Consider the following 10,443-nt stretch of genomic DNA (forward strand, 5'->3'; position numbering starts at 1 on the left):
GTATCCACAATGCAACGGGAACGAAACTTAAAATTCGCTCCTCCCGGTCAGCTGATTCTCAGCACATTTGAAATATTGTTTATTCTGGATACAGTATCAATCCAGAATATGATACAGTATCATACGAATAATATGATACTGTATCCACAATTCAACGGGAACCAGACAAACTGAAATTTTTGCACACCTGAGATTCTCCCGATCAGCTGATACTTGCACATTTGAAATATTTGTTTTGTTGAGGATACAGTATCAATCCAGAATATGATACAGTACCATACGAATATTAGGTACTGTATCCACAATGCAACGGGAACAGACAAACTGAAATTTCGCACACCTGAGATCCTCCCGATCAGCTGATACTCGCACATTTGAGATATCGCACACATGAATGACATTCAAACATAGTGGAGCGAGCAGAGAGATAGATGGCCGGTTGCAGTCATCAAAAAAGTTAAAATCAGGCATTCAACTTATTTATGAAGCTATAACTCCACTTTCATTGCACAGATGTCAGAGTAACTATAGCTCCCATAAAACTAAAAACACCCAATAGCACACTGATTTCGTTGCGAGTCGTTAAAAAGAGCTTATTTAGGTCTTCAATAGCTAAGAACGGTCATTTAAGTTATAGGCCCGAAGTCGTGCTGTAAATCCAAATTTACTCCCACCAAAGCATTTTAGAGTTGTGATAGCTTTTTTATTTTTGAAAGATTTTTACGAAAAACCATCTGCATATAAGTAAATTATTTTCTCTCCATATGTTTTTCAATTTGATTATAACCTTCAAATCGCTAAATATGGTAAGAAAACTCGCCAAAAGCCAAGAGTCGCCATATTGTTTATCAATTTTATGTGAGGTCTTTTAGGTCTGTTCACAGTGATGTCGATTGAAACTTTCCCAGATGCTAAGACATCGGTTGGATAGAAGCATGTACGGAAAAAGTGAATAGAGCTGCAGTGTGACTTATATGTGATGCTAATTCGAGATATAGCTAATGGGCTTCGACAAAAGACTGTGCAACGAACAACCATTATGTCAGTGATTTTAAACTATATCTCACATAGCTATGTTTGATTTTATGTAACCACTCTGCAAACCGGGCAAGAGTGTATCAAAAATTCGCAGATGAGGAAGCTGTGGGTGGTGAATTTGATCCTCTATTCAATGTGTCAGAACATTTGGAGCGGCGAAAGTAGGGTAGAAGGTCGAAGAAAGTGGACACTTTTAGATACATTATAATTTGTACTCTTAGCTATCTTCTCTAAAGCTGTGTACAGGCTTCAAACACTTGAAACTTCTTTGGAACAGGGCTTGTCACAGAGGTGTAGGTCAATTTCTCACAAGCATGCTTTATTTTGTAAACTTGCATCGACCTAAGTATTCGTGAAAATACAACATAACAAATAATTCATTCTTAAAGATCAGACGAATCACTTACCATTTGCCTTTGTGCACCCGAGAAGTATCGATTGAGTCTCGAGTCATAATATCGAACTCATCGTTATCAAAAAACTTCACCGCAGCGGCAAATTACTAGCCTGAAAACATTAAACAATTATTATTATAAATCGACACATTTATTGTGATTGAACAGTCTACAATCTTTAGGTTACAAATCTATGAATACAATAATTTTGATAGATCTCAGATTAATTTTGGAAAACAATGTTTATTTTTAAAATACATTTAATAACTATTAAAATTGAAAGAATAAGACGTTGGTATTGTCAATACCACTTTAATTTATTAAAATCAATTCATATTACAGAACCAGGTTTCATGGTCTTCGCGTGGTAGGTGTTACCATGAAACCTGGTTCTGTAATATGAATAATTTTCAATAAATTAAGTTGTATTGACAATATCAACGTCTTATTCTTTTCAATCATGGAGAAATACTACATCTCACACCATACAATCAAACTATTAAAATTATTATTGAGGAATTTATTGTAAATTTTACAATTTCTGAAGATAAATGAATTTGAATTTGAAATTATTGGAAGCGATTGGCTCTATGATCGCGCAGATAAGTTATGGATTTGATAAGTTAGGATCTAAGTGCCTGCTAACTGCCGTTGTGAGGTGACCACTAAGGAGCTGACTCCTGGGAACCAAGCTGTAGGTCCACTCTTCTCTCATCACCGTTCGTCTTAGAACACACGCACAAGCCTGGGGCTTATATATGGGCATCACCCTCAGTAAAAGTAAAAAAGATATATACTATCCTTGCCTTAATGATAAATATCAGTTATCCATATCGTAAAAATACTTTACTCACATGGGCTACTTTTTAACAAATTAATAAAAACAATATAAAAATCTTTAAGTACCGTTTATTTAAAAAAAAACAACTTTAAAATAGTTCAACAACTAGTTTCGACCCTTACTTATGTCATTTTCATTTTCAATTTGATTTTTTTTTAATAAAGGGTAAGGTACTTCAAGATTTTTATATTGTTTTTATTAATAAATTATCCATGTTTGTATCCATCTCACTCCGTGGTAATGATCAAACCTCTCACAACAATACATTTATATATTCAGTTGAGTGTGGCCACTAACAAAAGAACAGGTGCGTAGAGTATTTTTGTAAACGGACATGTCTTTGAACGAAAAAAAACATTCACGCGAAAGGCTGCGAACTAAAAACAGCTGTTTGAAATGCTTCTAACATAAAATGAATAACCAATAAAATTTTTGATAAACCAATGGGAAATTACAAATTATAATGATACAACAAATCTGGTGTGGCGCACTCACACAACTTTCCCTGCCGTTATGAAAATTGATCACCTGACGCTAGTGTTCCCGCGCATCTCAAGTCTACTATTCAAAGATTTGAGCCAGCTGGTGACAGGGTAATAACGCTGGAGACACACATGAGGTCTGCTATCTCTCCATAGTGAATGATTTAATGGAATCAACAATAATTTGCAATTGAATAATCACATTTTCTCGAATTTAAAGCTTATTTTCAATTTTAGGTGAAAATGTTACTGAACATTATTTGTAGAGATTTTCATGCTCAATCTACTCCACTTGATTTTTTTTGTTTCAATTGTATCTGAAGCCTGATAATTGGGAATCTATCTGCATTGATGGGGCGGAGCTCCTGAAATTTTCACAGATATGGGACTTGTGGCAGTTGATAGAGCTTATCGATGACTATTTTAGGTATGAATTTGATCAAAATCGTTGGAGCCGTTTCCGAGAAAATCACGAAAAACCCTGTTTTTGACAACATTTTCGCCATTTTAGCCGCCATCTTGAATTGCATTTGATCGAAATTGTTCGTGTCGGATCCTTATAGTGAAAGGACCTTGAGTTCCAAATTTCAAGTCATTCCGTTAATTGGGAGATGAGATATCGTGTACACAGACGCACATACACTCATACACATACACACACACACACACACACCACACACACACACACACACATACAGACCAATACCCAAAAACCAGTTTTTGGACTCAGGGGACCTTCAAACGTATAGAAATTGGGGTACCTTAATTTTTTTCGGAAAGCAATAATTTCCTTACCTATGGTAATAGGGCAAAAGGAAAGTAAAAATAATTCAAGTAGGCCTAATCCTATACTATTAAACGAGCAACTTCTGTTTATATGTTTGGATTTTTATATGTTTGTATTTCACCGGATCTCGAAAACGGCTGTAACGATTCACACGAAATTCAGAACATAGTAGGTTTTCAATATAAAGATTCGATCGTACGTAAAAAGGACAATATTATTATTCATCCTTGGAAAACAGCAGATGATAATTATTTCGTCGTCTGTTGATGATGGAAGTGAGTGAGCGAGTTCATGTGTGTGGGACTGTGTCAAATTATGACTCAGCTGTTGTGCAACTGGGCCTTGTGAGGAAATTTTTGCATTCCTCTGGGAATTATCTCAATTTACTGTGATTAGATAGAACATTCCTGTATGAATTTTATTATAATTTCTTCTTTTGTAATAAATTTTTTATACCTTTGTACTCCAGAGCGGAGCTCGGTCCCCGATATTCTGAGAAAACTGACGTCAGTTAGCAAAAATCGTTCATTTTACTCAAAAATCGAGAAAACGCAAATGTGAAAATGACGTGAGGATTTAGACAGAATTAGGAAAGGACCAGAGTTTTTTTTTTAAATAAATCAAGTGACAAAAATCTTGTGAATGCACGTAATAACTCACAGTTTCGGTTGGAGGTGGTTCGACTTGTGCGGGCATGGAGGGGTCCAGTTGATTGAGCGAGTGCGGCAGATTACTCTCCAGGACGGCGTTTATCACAGTCGCGCTATCATACTTGAAGTGCTCCAAACATTTCTGAAACATTCACAAAACACATCAATTAACATAACTCCAAATGGGCGTTGAGAATATGGCTGGACAATCCACATTCGGCTAATATGAACTAACATACGAGTTTATTCAACATAGTTCAATCCAAAGACCTAAAGAGATATAGACCCACAATGCCTATGCCTTCCCAATGATAGCTCTTACTTGAAATTGAAGGCCGCCATTGGGGTATTTTAGCACGAGATATTATATAAATAATATTTGTAATACTATAGATCACAAAGGCATTGGTGGCATTGGTATGTAATATCTAAGGGTTGCCCCCTCAATGGCGGATTTCAATTCAAAGTACGACACTAGCGCTGCATGTGAGTCTATGCATCTTTAAGGTCTTTGGTTCAATCTCAAACCGTTCAAAAGAAAGCAGAATAATCGCCTGGCTTTCCTGGGAACACTATTTGGAACAGAATCACACTAGTTTTCCAACGTCAAATGCAATGAGTAACTAGACTGAATTATATAAGATCAAAACACCAATGGTTGACTAGAAAAAAAATAAATACAATGACAATGCGTAACAAAATCAATCTTCAGAAGGAAATAGAAGAAATTTTTGAGTTTCAGGTTTAGAAGCTTGTTTTTCATACTCAAGTTTATTCTGGTAATTCATGTTATTCTGTCGACATTTTATCCTAGCTTTCCAACAAATCACAAAATAATCTTTACATAGAGATGGAGTAGGCTATTTTCGAAGTTTTTCCTTTCCTCTCTTCATCTTCTTACTGTTTCTCTCAGTTTTTCTTTTCAATAAAACCCTCTTCAAATGCGGCAACATTAACAAAGCCTGAAATTGGTCTAGCCTTTCTACAAATAAAGAATGGGGCAGTCTGTTGATATCCTCAGCTCCATTGTTGCCAACTAGACTATCTTCATCTTGTATCTCCTTTCAAGTTTTTGTCTCAATCAGAAATTCGCCCCCTCTTCAAACAGTATAACAAATTCTGCCATTACCATACTACAGTAAGGTCCACGTTATAATGGCAGTGAGAAAGATAGGAGTAAAACGTTTCCGATTATCTGCCTTGCCACTGCCTTCTAAGAGATAGATGATACCGGTTATCTGATGTAATATAAACTGGTCTTTTAAAATATTATTTTTTTGCATTATCAACTGGGCATCTATATACTAGGAAAAAATATTGGCTTTACATGTACGGGATAGGAAACACACAAATAATGCACACACGTCATAACTACTAAACTGATCAACTTGAAATTTTGTTGTTCATTTACCGAGGATGGTTGAAGGCCTATTTTCAGTTCTTCAAGATTGCAGTACTGATTTTTTTTCAATCTCTATTAATCTTTCTTCAATAATATTATAAAGAAAGGTATTGCTTATGCATGTCCTGGATAGGAAATAACAATTGTTGCTTATAACTTATGAACTAATTAACTTTTTGACAATTTTAATATAAAGATTCTGAATTTCCCGAGGATGGATATAAGGTAATTTTGACTTCTACTAGTAGTTCTGTGAACAGTAGACCTCGCGCTCAGTAAGTTACATTGACCTGTTGTTATGTTTTCTCAAAAATTAATGAATAATTTATCAATTTAAAATGTCTAGAAAGAATCCTAAATAAACATAGAGCTTTCTGTCCTATCGTACCGTGACGTGTCGTCCCGGAATGTGAGTGTGAGCGCTGTTATCAGGTCTCTGGCTGCAACTGTCTACAACGTTGAGGAAAGATACATTTTCAAGATTTTCATGTTTTGAAAGGGTAGTATTATAGTCAACTGTCAACTAACGTTGATGGAAAGATACATTTACAAGATGTTCGATGTTTTTGAACGGGTAGATAGTCCACTAGACAGCTGATTATGATGAATAATTCAAAGTCGATTTTTATGGTAATATTGGCGTTCAAAGGAGACTCCTTTTCCTTTGTATTATCCTTAAAATGCAAAATTTCAAAAAAACCGTATGTTACGTCGACGCGAAATTCAAAAGGAACATACCTGTCAATTTCATGAAAATCTATTGCTGCGTTTCGCTGTAAATGCGAACATAAAGCATAAATAAACAAAAATATTAACATAAAGAGAAATGCAAACCGTCGTCTTGAATCTTAGACCTCATTTCGCTCGGTCAATTAATCGATTGGTTTCTAAATAATGATTTAAAAAAATTATCCAATTTGTGATTCGAAATTGGGCAACGATAGAAGCCCACTAAACAGAGCTTTCTCCAGCTGTTCCGTGGCGTAATTGTGTAAGCATGACCATTATGAGAGTTGCAGGTTCGAAGCCGTCAACACTTTCTTGTAGCTGAGAATTTTCAATTCTGAGATTTTTCACGTATTTTGAGAAAATAATTAGAAATTATTTTTTTTCCGAACATAAGAAGATTGCATTTCACAACAAAAATTTACCACGGTCAAAGCACGTGTTACTGCGTCGCTAGTATAATAAAGAGTGTCTGATAAGTCACTACCATTTTTATACAGCTTCAATTTCTGTATTTATAAACCTTTTGTTAGAACTACATTGGTAGATAGAGCACTCCTTGAGGTTGTATTTAACACCAATTTTCATTTGTTTCAGTTTAAAATGCCCCCTCTCTTGACTGTGGAAGAACGAGCCAAAATAGCAGCTCGTTATGAGTTCTGGGTCTTGTGGTGCGAGTACAAGGTGGTGAATGGCTGAACGAGGGGAGGGATCCATGCAACATTCGATGCAAAAACACTGAGATCTTTCTTAAGAAACTTCGTTTGCAACACAGTAACATGAAAGACCACTTTCACGAGATCCTTGACGCAGTGATTTATTAGGGCTCCTGATGAACATTTCACGAACTCTGTCAACATTCTCTGCTGTCCTTGACGTTGATGGTCTTCCTGATCGTCTTGCATCTGCGACACTCCCTGTTGTAGTAATTTGGAATAGAAATACAGTTTTTGCATCCAGTTTTGCATGCATCCCTAGTTCAGTTCAGAACTCCCCCCCCCATTTGTACACGCACCACAGATCCCCAGAACTCATAACGAGCTACTGTATTTTTGAACAAAATAATGGAATTTCACTTAATGCAATAATGGATGTCGTCCATTGTGCTCAAATATAATAACTAGCCGTCAGGCTCGCTTCGCTCGCCATATTCGTCTAGCCAGGGGCAACGCCCCCTGCCCCCGACTGGATCGTCCAAGGATTAAATCAGCATTTTTCTTTTGAGCATTTTTATCATATGTAGGACGATCCAACCGGTGGTCCAGACGTCTGGCTAAACAGCTATGGCGAGCGAAGCGAGCCTGACGGCTAGTAATATAATATTCCCAGGAATAGCTCTGATTAAAGTAGCAATTTTTCCGCGATAAATGCTTTCAATCTTCAACTTGGTGCCAACCTAACAAGTCACTCAACTTAATGCCACCTGACAAAATTATCAATTTAGTTACCATTAACAACTGTTTCGAAGAGGTACTCTCACTAGATTATAGTTCTATATTAACATATGGTATGGACATTTTTCAATTATAATAAGAGAATAAGAAGAACATACATGCTAAAAGACGAACTTTAAACCCTTAAAAACCACCCTTACAGTTAAAATATTGCCAAAAGATTTCTTAGTGCGCCTCTAAAGGGCCACTGAACTTACCTACCAAATTTGAACGTTTTTGGTCCGGTAGATTTTAGTTCTGTGAGTGAGTGCCATTTCGCTTTTTATATATAGATTTGTTTACTGAAATTTCATCATAACTATTATAAGATGAAATTCAAATTAATATGCCAGCTGACATGAACATACCTGAATGAATCCATCGCCAAGATGAGGCAGCAAATCTTTGACCTGGGTGACTAGAGACACCATCTCAACTTCGTTCGGCCGGCTCAATGTGTCAGTCTTTGAACTCTGAAATAGAATAACATCACCATACCAATCAGGCTGTTTTATTTAAAACACAATTAAAAATCAATTAGGCAGTATTAGTTGAGACGGAATAGTATATTTCGCACCTAGGGCCGAAATGAGACTTTCCGGCTCGAATCGGGTTTCAAGTCCGAGGCCGTAGGCCGAGGACTAGAAAAGATTGAGAGCCGGGAAAACATTTTTGCCCATGGTGAGAACGTTATTTTTCGCTACACAGAAAAATAAACAATATAATATGAGAATAATTGTTTATTAGGCACTTCCGAAGCAAAACAGGAAGGTCATAGCTCTAGCAAATCTGAGGTAATCTGAATATCAGGAAATTGTCCAAGTATTTTTATTTTTTATTCTGATTTGTCTAAATAGCCTAAAATATTATGTTCAATTATGTAAGAGGGTTGAGTTTATACTTTTTATTCTTCCAAATGACAATAAGATGATATTTTATAAATGTTTTGATTCTTGAATATAAACCAAATAATGAAAAGTTTTTGATCAGCTGTTTAGCACACTTGAAATTTGGCCAATCTGAATGTCAACGCAACAATGCTTGTTGTCGTTGACTTCGGAAGTTTAGGTTAGAAGTTCTATCCTACTCTGAAAATCGAATTTGAATAGTTTATAATATATATCTTATCTGTATTTTATTCATCACATAAATGATAGTATCTTATTGCAGAATACGTATTCAATTCTAGAAGCATAAACTGATTCAGTTTCATAAACCATTTTGTAAACACATTCACATCAAATCAGAATCAGCTGACTTCAAGGTTATTTTACAGCCCTAGGGCCGTAAAACTTTTACCGGCCTGGTCAGAAAACAATCATTTTCGGCCTCCATATGACGCACGAAAACCAGCTCATTACATGCAAGTGGGGCGAAAACACAATTAATACGGAAAAAAGAGGAAGGAAGAGACGGATACTGAAGTGTTGAAAAGAAGGAGAAAATCATTTCTATTTTGCAAAAAAATTATTCATCGAGTTTGAGTTTGTTAGCTAGATCGGAAAAGAGTGTAAAGCAATAACGAAATTTAATAAGGAGCAGCAGGTCCTTTCATCTCTGGTCATCCCTTTAATTACCTGCGTACCTATTATATACAAGATGGCCCAGTTGCTCAAAAGTCTGTTAAATTTGAATCATGATTGAATGCCACGAGAACCAATCAGAGAAGGATTTTTTTTTAAAATAAGGTTCTCTGATTTGTTCTAGCAGCATTTAGGCTCAACTCACACTTACGCAACTCAAGTCGAGAAGAGACTGCGACTCTAGTCTCTTCTCGACGAAGCATGTGTTTTCAAATGGTGACAGTCAGACCAGTCGACTCTAGTCTCCGCGACCTCACGACTGTGAGACTGAGTCCAGCGTCGACTCGACATGTGGTCGAGCCTCTACTTGAGTTGCTTAGTACCATCCATTTCTAATGGAAGTGGTGAGGTCATGTTTTAAGAGTGATGTTTTATCATTTTAGATAAGACAATATATTCATAATAATTATTATAAATTTGTTAATGCTAAGTAGTGACGAATTAGATCTCATTTTTTAATGAGTGAGGTTAGAAATGGAGTAGCATGGAAACTGAATTAGTGACATGAGCAGCGAATCGTAAGGTCGGAGACCGAGTATCCTCGACTGGAGTCGTACAATTTGAGTCGAGGTAGTGTAGTTTAGCTAAATGATGATAAAATAAACAGACGGACTAGTTTTCATAAAAATATAATAAAATCACAAATAACAAAATACTATTCTAGAGATATTAAACCACTTTTGATTGAAGAGTTGATAACAAATAAGCTCATGATTCAAAGTATAACTTTTTAGATGTACATTTTGAATTGAAACAATTCTTAAATAATAAAAAATCAAATATACAAGAGTAATAGCTCTTTCAATGTACCAATTCAAAATAAAAGTTTAATAATAATTCAAAGATGCAAGAGTACTCTATCAATCTGTGGTTTAGTGAAGGTGATGTTGTGGTAGACGTAAATTTTTAGTTGAAAATACTTGAAATTGGCACACCCACGTATCAATTAAAAAATTAAGAATTTATTAAAAATGTATTCTATAGTGAGGTCCACGTTATAATGACAGTATTTGATCAACTTTGGTTTTGCTATCCTTGTCTATCATTCAACAAAGACGGTGTACTATCCTTTCTGGGTCCACAACGATGACATTATGTTTTTTGAC

The 10,443-nt window shown here is 35.8% G+C and overlaps 1 protein-coding gene across 1 annotated transcript; it reads right to left on the reverse strand.

Moving 5' to 3' along the window:
* Positions 1–1,481: 1,481 nt before the first annotated feature.
* On the reverse strand, positions 1,482–8,223 carry LOC120349116 (activating signal cointegrator 1 complex subunit 2-like). Its single transcript, XM_039419078.1, has 3 exons — positions 8,123–8,223; positions 4,204–4,335; positions 1,482–1,545 (listed from the first exon to the last, which is right to left on the reverse strand). Exons 1-3 carry the CDS (start codon positions 8,183–8,185, stop codon positions 1,522–1,524), a joined length of 219 nt encoding a protein of 72 aa, XP_039275012.1. The 5' UTR covers positions 8,186–8,223; the 3' UTR covers positions 1,482–1,521.
* Between the last annotated feature and the right edge of the window lie 2,220 nt (positions 8,224–10,443).

Source organism: Nilaparvata lugens, unplaced genomic scaffold (genome assembly GCF_014356525.2).
Source record: "Nilaparvata lugens isolate BPH unplaced genomic scaffold, ASM1435652v1 scaffold8333, whole genome shotgun sequence".
Classification (NCBI taxonomy): domain Eukaryota; kingdom Metazoa; phylum Arthropoda; class Insecta; order Hemiptera; family Delphacidae; genus Nilaparvata; species Nilaparvata lugens.

Bases quoted from the DNA above. Each gene is read 5' to 3' on its own strand.
- LOC120349116 (XM_039419078.1), bottom strand. From the start codon at position 8,185: ATGGTGTCTCTAGTCACCCAGGTCAAAGATTTGCTGCCTCATCTTGGC. The intron at 4,336-8,122 runs GTATGTTCATGT...TGAATGTTTCAG, and splicing joins TTGGCGATGGATTCATTCAG to AAATGTTTGGAGCACTTCAA. The intron at 1,546-4,203 runs GTGAGTTATTAC...TAATGTTTTCAG, and splicing joins AACCACCTCCAACCGAAACT to GCTAGTAATTTGCCGCTGCG.